Source organism: Ochotona curzoniae, unplaced genomic scaffold (genome assembly GCF_017591425.1).
Source record: "Ochotona curzoniae isolate NIBS_2020 unplaced genomic scaffold, NIBS_Ocur_1.0 contig_2210, whole genome shotgun sequence".
Classification (NCBI taxonomy): Eukaryota; Metazoa; Chordata; class Mammalia; order Lagomorpha; family Ochotonidae; genus Ochotona; species Ochotona curzoniae.
In genome coordinates this window covers 51,819,102-51,833,738 of record NW_024465369.1, presented here as the reverse complement: position 1 = coordinate 51,833,738, position 14,637 = coordinate 51,819,102, and the positions used below count along the sequence as shown (strand labels likewise).

The window sequence follows — 14,637 nt, the reverse complement described above, 5'->3', positions numbered from 1 at the left end:
CAATCGTCAGTGTTTGAAAAAAGTGAGAATAGGGTGACTTGAGTAAGATAATTGGACACAGTTTCTGACAGTAGCTACCTAAGTGGAATTCACATAGCCAGCTACTGTCACAGCCTTTAATAAAAACTGAAAGAGAATCAAAACACACTTTTTTTTCCTGTGTTACGTAAATCTGTAAGAGGTTTACATGCTATGAGTCCAAGTACCTCACTGTCTCATGATCTAATTATGTTTTCAAACATCTGAGATGTCACAGGCAGTATGTCATTCTTACCTTTATAGGAACTAATTAGAATTCATATTAAAATTGTGCTTTCTAATGTATTTCAGAAGGCCTGGTGTCTAACTCTGTTTAGAAAGATGCATCTATAGTTTTTACAAGTAAGGAGACGATCAATAAATTGAAGAAAATTGTATAATTAATGTTTATAAGTTTCACATGAGACATAATATATTCACATCACACCCAGCAGATGAAATACATTGTATTATCCTAACATTTCTTTTTCAGAAAAAAATTACAGTTCACGCCTTCTGGGCCCAGTAATGAAATGGTGATCATGTTAGGATTGGAGGTAGTAGGATTCATAGTCTCACACTTCTGCTTCTAAGCCAGAGGAAGTGACCACCAGGGAGAAGAGCCGGCAAATGTCCGTGCATAACTGAGCCGACTGCTCTGTTCTCTAAGTAATTCTTGGCTGTGACCAACTTGAATGTTACAGAATATCCATTATGGTCAATGGGTTTTGGTCTTTGAAGATTAAAAAAATCCCTTCTCTGGATGACATACGTGTGTGTGTGTGTGTATAGAGTAATTTGGTTCAGATAATAAAACATGTAGAGGCATCTTATTTGGGAAGAGGAGACACTTGTGTTTGCTTGTTTAAAATTGTTTTCTTGTCCATTGTTGCCAATTGGGATAGCAAAATACAGCCTTAGTAACAGAGGATTTTTTTTTTAAAGATTTTAAAATAAAGACTTTTTAAAATATTTTTTTTATTGGAAAGGCAGATATGCAGAGAGAAGGAGAGATAGAGAGGAAGATCTCTCATCTGTTGATTCATTCCTCAAGTGGCTGCAAAGACTAGAGCTGAGCCAATCTGAAGCCAGGAGCCCGGAGCTCCTGGGTCACAAAGCTTTGGACCATTCTCAACTTCTTTCTAGGCCACAAGCAGGAAGCTGGATGGGAAATGGGGCTGCCAGGGTAGGAACCTGCACCTATGTGGGATCCCAGTGCAGTGTGTTCAAGGTGAGGACTTTAGCCGTTAGGTTATCACACCGGGCCCAGATTTTTAAGGTCTGTTTTGTTACTGTTAAAAGAGTAAAGGCTCGTGACTCAATTAACACTCTATACTGATTTTTCCTAAAGAAGAGAAAAGTATGGTGATTAAAGAGTGTGATGATATATGCCATTGAGCTAGGCTATGTTCTTTTAAAGTTATGTAATGCAAATACAACCTCATGCTCATAGATTACAGTTACACAAATAAAATGGAAATTGTTGCTGTTTTTATATTCTGAATCTGATGTTGTATATACAGTCAAGTGGCTGTGTTTCCATTGTGCAGAAAATGAAATGCAGCTTGACAACCTTAAGTATAACTGGAAGAAAAACTATCAAATCTGTATTTTAAAGCGTTACTGTGGTATTGACCTTTTAAAGTAAAGAGTAATGTTGTGGTTACTTTAAAGATAATTGAAATAGCTTGTTGTCTCTTCTCCCAACCCTGTGTTTAGGAAAGTAAATCTAAACCCGCAACCTTAAAGCCCATAATTGTGGATGAAATTGTGGATGCTCACAAAAATAAGATCAAGGAAGTGATTATGAGAGAGAGTGTGGCCCCTATGGAGCACCTCAGGCTCTATGACAAGTATGATTTTTTAGTCACCAAAAAAGCTGAGCAAGATGTTGATGAGTTCCTTGCGGAAAATCATCATTATGAGAGCATAATGGGAGAAATTCGCAAATACCAAAAACTCATCAAGGAAATACAGTACACTTCTAGAAAGGTAAATCATGGCCAGTTTATTCCATTGTTAACCTGTACTTAAAGATCTTTTGCAGCTCTCATTAGCTTGCAATTTAGAAAATGAAGCAAAAGACTATTGCTAGCAACAGGAAAGTCTTTTTTGAGTTAGTGCTGTGTGGCTGTGGTAAGGCCTGAACGTCATGAGGCAGGTCTGCCTTGTGAGCACTGGGTGGAATTTGTCCCCTTCTTTTCAAGATCCTCTACTTTTCAAGAACCTGTTTGTTTTTGCTTCAGTGTTTACAAATTGTTTGGAGAAACATGATGATTATGCCAAAATATTGTTACTTCTGTTTAGCAGGTTACTAGTGTTAAAAATTAATTTCATTATTTGCATTTTTCAAATTTATAACCAGGAATAAATATTATTGTGCTGAATAAATATGTTTGAAACAGCCATTCTGCATTTATTACCTTAATTCTCCTGGGGGTTTTATATCCATTATTCTGAATTGGAATTGGCTTCTAAGATAACAAACTCTTCAAGGATATATACCCAGAAGATTGTTGTAAATTTTGAAGACCTGCCCTGCTTCACTTTTTTTCAAAGCTGAATCTTGTAAGATCATACGCAAAATGAGTATTAACAGAATGCCGAACTTGTGACAATTTTTATTAATTTTTTATAATTACTAAGCTCTTGCTGTGTTGCAGACTGTTCGTTTAGGAATGTTTGAAATTCACTGTGAGGAATTAATCAGAGCATTGGTGAAGCGAGCAGATACACTTTGTGTGAAACTTATAGCCAAAATGTTCAAAGATCATCAGGAACTAAACACAAGGTACTTACAGACACTGATTGCAGTTCTGTCTTTTGGGAAGTGATTTTAAGTACAGTCAGCTGTCACTCCATTAAAGCAATGGATTAGGGCAGTGTTACAATGACGCTGAGAAAACAATGTTGCCAAACAGGATTTTTGATCCTAAGTGTCATTTTGTGGTGAGATTGTATATTTTTTCTACCGCAAGTGTGCCTTCCTAATTGCCTAAGATGCCTGTTTCTGCGTAGACACTGCAATTTCCTTCATCAGTTTTATTAATAGATGGAGCTTTGATTTGTGTCTAAAATATACTATAAAATAAGGCTTCCCTCAGGCTTTTTAAAGATTTATTTACTTCGTTTTTATCGGAAAGGCAGATATATATAGAGAGAAGGAGAGATAGAGAGGAAGATCCTCCGACCAATGGTTCACTCCCCAAGTGGCCTCAATGGCCGGCACTGAGCCAATCCGAGGCCAGGAGACAGGAGCCTCCTCCAGGTCTCCCACTTGGATGCCGGGTCCCAAGGCTTTGGGCCATCCTTGAATACTTTCCCAGGCCACAAGTTGGGAGCTCGATGGGAAGTGGGGCCTCCAGGATTAGAACCAACGCCCATATGGGATCCCTGCACAGTCAAGGCGAGGACTGCTAAGCTGTTGCACTGGTCTGTTACCTCAGGCGTTATTTACAGCTTGAAAGAAATATTTTATAATGATGTATCTTTTCTCTAATATTGTAATCACAAAAAATTCTCATTATTTTTCCCCCACATAACTGATAATTCCTTTAGGGTGGGACTTGGGGCTGAAGAGAAAATCAGGGTAGTAACAAAGAGGAAGTAGTGTGTGAATTTCAAAAAAAAAAGAGTCTGGAAATAATCAATTAGGCTGAAACAATTCAAGGAGGAGATGATAATATATAGAATGCAGTGTGATATGAAAATGCCATGATGAGTTCCAAGACCCAGGAGTGGTTAGTGTTGCTTTTCCAGACTTTTGAGGATAGAGAGGGGAGGGGGGAACCTGAGGATGGAGGAGTTGCATGAAAGATCTACAATTGAAGAACAGTGATAATATGTTAGTTTGAAGTGATTTTTTTAGTCTAGAATTATTGAAGAAGTTATGAAAACATCTTTTACTGATAGTATTTTGTTCTGGGTGAAATATTTATTTTAAGTTCTTTTCCATGCCTCTAATATGCTGTGGCATTATACTGATCCTGCCTTTTTGCATTTTCTGGATGTGCGGCGGGCTTAACAGAACAGTGATGGAACCGTTAGACATGAGCAACCTTAGCATGTGTTAACTCACATTCCCAAGAAGCCCTTCCTATCTGTGTCCCATATTCCAGAAGCTTTGGGTCTGTTGCAGTGTGTGTCTCTCTACCAATGGGCTCAACCTCAGTGCTTCTAAACCCCCTGTCTCCAGTCAGCATGCCTCTGTCTGTTATTTTAAGCCTCTCCTTTGCTGACTCTGCCACTAAAGTTTACATCTTTTACATCTGCAAGACCCTAGCATCATCACTGTGCTACTCCGTTCTCCTTCACATTACAGCTGGTCTTTCTGAAGAATTTTTCCATATTTTTTATCTGGACTTCCTTGACCATTGCTACTTTTTTTCCTGTTCTAAGTAATTTTATTATTTATATTGTCTACAACCTAAATTAATAGCTGAACTTTCTGAGCACTGAGTCTCATTTTAGCTATTGCCTCACAGTAGAGTTAATCACTCCCTATCTTTATGTTAGTTATTGTGCCATCTCAATTAAATCTCGGTTCCAGCCCTTAAAACACCAAATTGGAAATGACTGGTGATCGTCCTGTCTCCCATACTGGGTTCTGAGCCACTGGAAAATTGTTAGTGCATAATATTCACTTCTGTGCCTATCACTTAATATTTTAGTTGAGAACATAGCAGTCATTGACTATCTACTGAATAAACACGAATATGTATGTAATTCATTAGATGTCATGCAGACAAGGTAAAATTTTTGTTTTTCATGCAGTGAAACCTTTGAGTAGTCATATCAATATATTAAATTTCATTGAATTTTCCTTGTAAATATTTAAGATTGGCTTTGGTGTTTCAGATTATGTGATGAATTTGAGAAGATAGCTGAAAAAGCTCTGAGTACACCTCCAAATACAGCAGAACTAATGGATATGAAGGTATTGTTCATAAACTCTGTATAGATGGGTGTGTATCAGTTGACTGATGACACAATGATTCAGAGTAACAAAATCTAGCTGATCTTAAGAAAGTGCCTAAAATGTTGGTATTAGGAGCCTTTTACACACTTAGTGCACTGATTTTCAGTTTGGTGATTTAGGCTAGAATCTTCTGTGTGGTTCTTCTTGTCTCCTTGGGATCACTGACTCAGTTGGGTTGCCTAGTGTGGTCTCTCCAACTGCAGTGGAGGTTCAGCTGACCAAGTTCTTCTGGCAGGGCAGAGGCACACAAGCAAATGTAGTGTGTGAGTGTTTTTTTTGTATCTTTGCTTGTGTCACATTAGTTAACATTCCATTGAATAAAATAAATCTGAGAGGATACCACAGGGCTTAGATGCTGGAGAGATGACCTTGTGGAACAATTATGGTGTACTGGTCTACCCAGTGGTCTATTGGGATATTTTTAAGAGCAGTATTAGTAAGTATGATCAGACTAGTGGACAAAAATAAACCAGGACTGTCATGGGGAATCTGAGATGAATTTTCATTCTTTATATTTTTAATCAACAAATATCTAATCCATAAATATTATTTTCTTTGTCTTCTGTAGAAGCTATATTTTATTGTAGATTAAAATTTTGTATGACAATTTGCAGAAATGTATTATGTTTTGAGCACAGTGTTTATAGTATTGGAAATATTAGGCTAGTCACACCTTATTTTTTGTGTTTCTTCTATGTTCGAACTCTAATAAAGTAATACAAAAGAACTATTTTTTCATCATTCACTTTATCCTCTTAATCTTATAGCTTTTCCTCCATAGAATTCTTTAATGAAAGGCAAAAATTAAACTTTGTGACTATTTATAAGAATAAAGGTATTAAAATTTTATAGGATTCTGTTTTTTACTTTCCTATATTTACAAAATCCAAAACATAGCCCTTGTGATTTTTAGATTTTAAAATATTTGTGAACCAGGTAAAACACACAAAGTCAGTTAAGGTTTTTTTGTGATAGAAATTATAAAAGGAGAAACTGACGCTGTACTGTAGCAGGCAAAGCCATTTCCCGCAGTGACAGCATCCCATGTGTCCCCAATTCCAGTCCTAGTTGCTCTCCTTCAGATACAGCTCTGTGCTAATGTGCCTGGGGAAAACAGCAGAAGATGGCCCAAGTACGTGGTCTCTGCGCTCATGTGAGAGACCTGGACGAAGCTCCTGGATCCCGGCTTCATCCTGGCCTGGCCGTAATGGTTAGAGCCACTGAGGAGCGAACCACCAGATCAAAGATCTCTCTCTCTTTCTCTTTCCCCTGCCCTTGTCCATGTCTACTTCTATTTCCTCATCTCTGTAACTCTGCCTTCCAAATATGTAAAAAAGTTAGTCTTACAGATGGTATGAAAGGAACTTAAATGATTATATATTTTTTAAAAATATCATTACTTGGGCAGCTGGTTCAGCTGCCTCTTGGTTTGTCCAACATGGAATGTCCATGTTGATGTTTTAAATATTTATTTTATTTTTTTTATTGGAAAGAGAGACAGACAGACAGAGATACAGAGAAAGATCTTCCTTCTGCTGGTTCACTCCCCAGGTGGCCACAATGGCTGGAGCTGAGCTGGTCTGAACTCAGGAGCCAGGAGCTCCTTCCAGGTCTCTCAAGCAGTTGCAGCGTCCCAAGGTTATGGGCCATCCTCGATTGCTTTCCCAGGCCATAAGCAGAGAGAGCTAGATGGGAAGTGGAGCACTCATATGGAATCCTGGTGCATGCAAAATGAGGATTTAACTACTAGGCTACTGCACCAGGCCCGGGATTTCTACATCTTTTATCAGAATACTGCAAGAGTCACATCTCATTTCCTGTCTAGTTTCATGCTAAAATGCCTCAGAGGCAGCAGGTGATGGAATGCTTAATATGTGTTCTTGGTATGCATGCAGACGTGCACAAAGCACACACATGGGGTGAGCTGCTATGTGGGAAGCTTACCTTCCCATCTCATATCGGAGTTCTGTTTTATGTCAACACCTCTGCTTCTATTACCACTTTCTGCTAATGCACTCTTGGTGGCAGGTGATGAAGGCTCAAGTGCTTTGGGCACTGCCATCTATGTGGGAGACCTCGATGGAGTCCCACGTTCCTGGCTTTTGCAAGGATGTGTGCAAAGTTGTAGAATGCTAGAGAGGAGAAGTGAGCGAAGTAGGCACAGAGATGGAGTCAGAGACCTTTAAAAGGAGCTTTACATTTTTATTTTTTAAATTAAGTTTTTTGAATTTCATGGATAGAGAACTGTGGTACAGAACAGGGAAGGTTAACATGATATTTAGACTTTATTCTCAGTTTTCTCATTCTCTGGTGGGTAAGAGGATTCTTTTGTAAATGTGTGTTATTACATTTACATAAACTAATATGAATAAAATAACTTGGGGAGAACAGTGTCTTTATATATATTTAGATACCTGCATGTGCACATGTATACATGCTAGCATCGGTGTGTTTTTGTAAGAATCATTATTATTCTATAAGCTACTGTATACACTAAACAGTATGCCTTCCCCAAATTTCTACTGGGTAAGTAGTGTTTTTACTTCTCCGTAAAATCAATAGCCAATTTACTCCACTTTTATTTATTAAGTGATTAATCAGGTTTCTATATGTGCTAGACTCTCTAAGTGCTTTCTTTCTGTTCTGCTGTATCCTCTATTTCAAAGGCTGAAATAAGAAGTATTTAAATTACTGCATTTGTAGAATAGACGTTGATGTCGGATAGAATTGATCTCTCTCATATTTTACTTTTTCATCATTATCCTTTTTATTCCTAAGTATTTACTATTTCAGGGAGTTTTAGAATTATATAGGAGTGGTTTTGTGGTGCAGCGAGTTAAACTCCCATGTGTGAAACCTGCACCCATTATGACTGCTGGTTCAAATCCCAGGTGCTTTACTTGCAATGGACTTCTCTGCTAGTATTCCTGACAAAACTACAGAGGATGGCTAAAGTGCGTGGGCTGCTGCCATCCACGGGTGAGACCAGGATGAAGATCCTGGCTTCTGGATTCAGCCTCACCCAGCTCTGAATATTGCAGATTTTGGAGAGTGAGCTAATGGATAAAAGGTCTCTCTCTCTCTCTCTCTCTCTCTCTCTCTCTGTCTGCCTGTCTGTCTCTCTCTGTAACCTGTCATTCACATTTTTTTCTAAGAAAGAGTATTGTATCAAGCTTAGTTTTTGAAAATCTATTGAAATTTTGATTGAAATGATATAGATTTTACAAGTTGGTTAGACAAATTACATTTAATATGTAATTTTATATATTTCTATATTCAAATTTTTAAATATTCTTAAATAAAATAGTCTTATTTAAATAGCAATTTATGCTTATTATTATTTTTAGATTTTTGTCACTCTTAAGATTGATTGATGTTTTTGCAGTGCAGTGTATCAAGCTAAATGTTGGTAATATATAGGAGAAAAATTACTGATTTTGTACATTTAGTTACTTATATCTGTTTTTCAGCACTTGTCTTATTCTGTTGAATCCCTATTATGTGACCAGTTGTTTTTTTTTTCCTTCTGTGCAATGAAAAAAAGTTTTTCTTGAAGATTGATTTTATTTGTTTGGAAGGTGCAGTTATGCAGAGAGGAAAGGAGGGAGGGTTCACTCTTCAAATAGCCACCACATCAAGGGCAGGGCCAGATCAAAGCCAGGAGTCAGGAGCTTCTTCTGGGTCTCCTCTGTGGGCACGAGGACCCAAGCACCTGGGCCGTTTCCCTCTGCTGTGTTAAGTGCATTAGCAGGGAGCTGGATCAGAAGTGGAGCAGCTGGGACTTGAACCAGTGCCTGCATGGGACACTGGTTTTGCAGGCAATGATTTTACCTGCTGCCTCTCAGTGTTGGCCCCCAGCAAAACAGTTCTGTTGAACTTTTTAGCATGTATGCGTTTTTCTTAAAATTGTCTTATTGTCTAGATCTCATCAGGGCCAATGAGGTTATATCTCAATTTGAAATGTTCTGAGTCCTGACCCGCTGCTATGTTTGATCCCTGCTGGCTGGTCACATCAGGTTCACATAGTGTCCCCTTTATTCTGCTTCTAACCATTACAGCTGGCCTCTTTTCCTCTGGTCGGACTTTCGTTCCCAGCTTCTGGGTTACAGCCCTTCACTCCCACAGCTGCAGATCCTCATTATTTTCCTAAGCAGTGGGCCTTTCCTTTGCAGTTCCTGCCTCTGTGGAGAGTTTTTAGCTTTACATTTTTTTTTTTCTGGTGGTGTTTGATTAGTACTGCTTCCTGGAAGAAACTAAAACTCCATGAGGGCGAGGCCCAGGTCTGTTTTTGTCACATTGAGTTAACAACACCTGGCAGTGCCTGACACATAATGAGTTACGCAAAATGTTATTCTGAAAGAATACATGATATCACTCCAACAGTTTCTACTTCTATCTTTCTGGAACCCACAACAATGGCTTTCCAATTGTGTGTGTGTGTGTGTGTGTGTGTGTGTGTGTGTGTGTGTGTGTGTGTGTGCGCGTGCGCGCGCACTTGAAACTGTCTTCTGCCTTTTAATGAATTGTTTGGGAGAGATGATGAGGAAAATACTACAGTTCCTTCTCCTAACCCAAAATGTATCTTTGTAGCATATATTTTCCAAAGCTAATTTTTAAACAAAGATTGTACATTAAAATGACATTTGTAATTTTTGCTTCCCATCAGGCTTATATTCATAAAGTGGAAACCGTTGACATGCTTGAGCTGGAACAGAGATTAGTGGATTCCAAAAACTGCCTTGCCTTCCTCATTGAGTGTGCTAACTTCTCTCCGACAGACATTCGGCTAAATAATAATGTTTTCCAGTGGTATGGAAGAATGGGAGAAATTTTTGATGAGCACAGGAAAATTGTTAAAGAAAAAACAGAACAATATCAAGAAGGTCTTAAGGTCAGTATGATAGAGGTTTTAAGTTATTTTCACTTTCTAGAAAACTTAAAATTTTAACTTTTTGTTAAACATTGTCAGTGCCTTTGTTTAACAGGACCTTGAATCTTTCTCATAGTATTAATTGTAGTAGAATATACTACATTTGTTGGATCTTTAATAATGCTTAATGAGTGGTTATTGAGTCAGCAAAACATTGATTGCTGTAGGATCCTATCTTGATTGATCAAAGAAGTGGAGGGAAGTTATTGGGATATATTGTCCAAAACTGACTGTTAGCAAAAATGGTAAGTATTTTAGTTTACCATGTTATTTAAAGTTTTCTTTTTTAACTCAACATCACAGCTCTCTTGGTGAGATGTCACTTCCTACCTCAAAATTGCTAAGGTTCCTCCTAAGCCCTGTGGCCAGGATCATCATTCTGACATTCAGTTACTCTAACATTATTATTATTATTATTATTATTATTATTATTATTATTATCTTTAATAAAGATGATGGTTTATGGCTTGCCCCTGTCTACCTGTCTAGTTTCATCTCTTACCTCTACCAGTTTCTGCTGATGAGTTTTTAAATAATGAACAACCTCTATGTCTCTGCTCTCCTACGTCCCTCATCCTTTAGGGAGCGTGACTTGGCTCTGTGGCAGCTGGCCTCGCTGTGCTTACTATGTTCTCTGAGGATCCCTCTGGGGCAGACCTCAGTGGTGCTGCAACGCCTCTCCACCACTTGGATGATCTAATCATTCTGTCACTATTTTCAGATCGACAGCCCACTGGATGATCATTTTATTTCATTGAGATCCCTGTAGTACCTGACATACAGGAATCCATGAGCACTCCACAGCTACTGTCTGAATAAGTGACTTAATATTGGCATTTCACAGAAGGAAAAACTCCCAAGAATCTGAAAAACTAAGAAACCTGTTTCAGGTCGACAGTTGAGAAATTTTTGGACATGAAGCTCAGTTTCTGTCTATCACACTACAACAACTGAGTGACAGCACAGGATATTTGGGGACTAATTCATAGACTTACAAAACAGAACCTTCACTTTAAATTTCTCATTTCCTTTTTACTTTTAAATTTCAGCCATTTCAAAATCTTTAGCAACCTGTGGAAAACATTATGAATAGTAAATATCAGCTGCTTAAGTTACACCTAGGTGGCCCATAGTTACATTTCCTGTTGTAAAGTATGCTATTCCATAAACCACATGTTGTTGATTAATTTTGTCTCTCATTTTCTTTTTTCCATGGAGCCAAGGCAATAAATATATCACGAAACCAGAAGGAAAAAGAGGACAGAAATCAGCCTAGACAATTTGTGAAATAGAAAGTCTATTTTTGAGTAACCTAGATTTGACTTTTGAATGTTTTATTAAGGCCTATTTTTAGATCCATTTAATTTGGAATACCTTTTTTGCACTAAATCTTTCTCATTAACACTCTTGCACATGCTTTATGCTGGAACACTATCGTTTTCAAGCATTTAAATCTGGATTTATTTACCTCAGATCTTAATTGTTTAGAGAGTTCATGGGGCAAGAAAAATTACCTTGGGCTATCTTGCTGTATAGTATTACTAATTAAAGTTTTATCTGATTATTGGGGCACGATAGAAATGGATATTTTTACCAGCTGCTTATAAAAATGCCACAGATATTTCTATATCCTTCTTTTCTTTTAGCCTTATCAGATTTTCAAATGTTTACAAGCCATTTGAGCATATTAAAGAATACCAACATTTAATACATTTTAACTCAATAGTTAGAGCATCTGACAAAATAATACTGGACAAACATTCCATAACCTGTGATTACAGAAATCATAACCCATTATTTGTAAATGTAAGAAATTCTGTGTAGTTGAGCTCTTATATTTCCCCAGTAACAAAATATAGCAATAATAGTTCTGATAATCTTAACAAACACTTAAAATTATTCTTGGTACTAATTAATGGTAACAATGAATGTTACTTTTATTAGTTACGATGTGAAAGATTTGTGGAAGAATTGGAAAGTTATGCTAAACAGGCGGAAGAATTTTATTCATTTGGAGATCTCCAAGATGTGCAACGGTACTTGAAAAAGGCCCAGACATTGAATGCAAAGTTGGATTTAGCTGCCGACAAGGTACAGCAGAAATTCATAAAAGAATGACTTTACTAAAGTGCAGAATACTTGAGGTTGTGTTTAATATCCATCTTTTAAAAGAGTCCAGGAGTGGGCATTTCAACTCTGTAGATTAAGCCAACTCTTGGCGCAGCCTAAACTTATTGGAGTACCTGGGATCCACTCCTCCTCCACTTATGATCCAGGTTCCTGCTGATGTGCACCCTCTGCGGCAGCGGGTAATGGTTCAGATGACTGAGATGACATCCTCAGTTCTTAGCTTGAACCTGGCCCTGTCCTGGTGGTTGCAAACATTTAGGGAAAGTCAACCAGCAGAGGAAAAATCTGACTCTGTTTCTTACCCTCTGCCACTCTACTTTTCAAATAAATATGAATAAATAAATAACATTTTAAAAATGAGTATCCAGGTAAAATAGTTTATATTTAATTTGAGAATAATAGAAATAATAAAATAATAGATTATAGAATATAATAGAATATAGAATAATAGAAATAATAGAAATGATTGGCAATATTACTCTAATATACTGGTGGGGAACAATGGCCTTCATCTTTTGTTTTAAAGATAGAGTTGCAGATTGGTCTATTTAACTTTTACTTTATCTTTAGTTTTAAATTTTTTATTTATTTTTATTGGAGGGGCAGATCTACAAAGAGAAGAGACACAAAGATCTTCCATCCACTGGTTTACTCCTAAATGGTCGTGATGGCTGGAGCTGAGCCCATCTGATGCCAGGAGATTTTTCCATGTCTTTCATGGGGGTGAAGGGTCCCAAGGCTTTGGGCCATGCTCTACTGCTTTCCCAGGCCACAAGCAGGGAGCTGGATGGGAAGTGGAGCAGCTGGGAAAGAAAGCAGTGCCCTTAGGGATCCTGGTGTATGCAGATGGAGTATTAGCCACAGGAGCCAATTTGCCGTAGCCTAAGTTTTTACTTTAATTATTTACATTGTAGTTTGATGATTCTTGAGAACCCATATGTTTGAGCACAGGCCAACAATATCACGTAATGAATGACTTATGTTTCTACTTAGCAGTGAAAGTGACCAACTTATATTTGGCAGCTGTGATTTTAAATTGTACTCATACTTTTCTCTCACCAGCTACACTGTCCCCAATGCTGTTCTTTCAGAAATTGTTTTTCTTACTAAAAGAGCTTAAATGAGGGAAAGCCATATACCTTATCAGATAAGATGTGTGAAAATTTTGTTTAAAAAACAGAGATATGAAAATTTTCAGTATTTGATACCCTACCATTTTTCTTAAGGTGAAACATTTCAGTATTTTAATCATTTAGGTATTAGTTTATGAGACTGTAATTATAGTTTATAATACTGGGTAATAATGTTTTTCAAAGTCACAGAAATTTTATTTTTAAAAAATGATTAATTTTATTTGTTTGTAAAACAGAGCTACACAAAGAGAGAGAAAGGGAGAGATAGAGATCCTGTGTCTGCTGGTTCACTCCCCAGGCTGTAAGAGCCATGGCTGAGCTGAAGCTAGGAGCTAATAATTTCTTCCAGGTGTGCCACGTGGGTGCAGGGGCCCATGCATGTGGACCATCTTTTGCTGCTTTCCCAGGCCATTAGCAAGGAGCTGGATCGGAAGTGGAGCAGCTGGGACGCAAGTTGGCTCCCATATAGGATGCTGGCACTGCAGGCAGCAGTTTAGCTTGTTATGCCATAACACCAGCATGTCACAGAAATTTTAAATAAAACTGCATAATTAGTATATATAAATCATACTTTCCAGTGCATAGATTTCCCCTCTGGACCACTCAAATACCAAAGAGTAATTAAGTTTCCTGGCCTTTCCTTATTTGCCTTATATTCAAAACAAAGTTTCAGTCACGTCTTCCCTGCAGAAGGACCAGAGACTGCACTGTGTAAGCATTTTTCATGCACTGTAAGTATCATAGTTTTTGACATAGGCCACTCATTTTATATTAAACAGGCACTGCTGTGTTCTCTTGCTGTATAGATTTATTAAACAACTGTTGTGTGTGTTTTCACCTGAGTATGTTTTGTCCCCAGACCCGGATCACTCACTGCAGTTGATACTTGGCAGTGTTAGGCTTTTTTTTATTTCCTCCAAACCTAACAGAATGATGTGGATAATACAAGAACTCACATTCTTGTTTATTAATGAATAGTGAAGCTATGTCCTCAGTATGTCTTGGAGAGCAAAAACTTCTTTAGATGTGTGAATTCATTTGAAACTAAAAACTAACTTAATCAGACATTTTTCTATGAAGTGTACAATCAGGAAGAAATAAAAGAATACTATTCAGCCTAAGGAAAGAAAATTCTGTCAACTGGGATGACAGATGTTATCTTAAGTGAAATAAGCCATATATATGGCAATATATATGGCATATGATATCTATGTATCTATGTATCTATCTGTCTCTCTATCTAATATTCCAAACACATTAGGAGAAAGCTCACTCAGAAACAGTTGCTGGAACTCAAGCTGACAGTCTGACATGAGATGCTGATCACAAGCAGGCCTAACCCATTGTGCCACCAATGTGAGCAATTTTATTATCTGTTAAAAGTAAATAGGAAACAGACTATTGTTCAGTTTTTCTGCATTATCGAAACTTTAAAGTTTAGAGAGGCT

The 14,637-nt window shown here is 37.6% G+C and overlaps 1 protein-coding gene across 1 annotated transcript in view; it reads left to right on the top strand.

The window, feature by feature from the left end:
• The window catches only part of DNAH7 (dynein axonemal heavy chain 7), a 231,955-nt gene that overhangs the window by 39,337 nt on the left and 177,981 nt on the right, over positions 1-14,637 (top strand). The window contains exons 12-16 of the mRNA XM_040971902.1: positions 1,738-2,010; positions 2,682-2,809; positions 4,876-4,954; positions 9,663-9,887; positions 11,871-12,017. Of these exons, the coding sequence (XP_040827836.1) occupies positions 1,738-2,010; positions 2,682-2,809; positions 4,876-4,954; positions 9,663-9,887; positions 11,871-12,017 (852 nt within the window). The remainder of the gene's footprint in view (positions 1-1,737; positions 2,011-2,681; positions 2,810-4,875; positions 4,955-9,662; positions 9,888-11,870; positions 12,018-14,637) is intronic.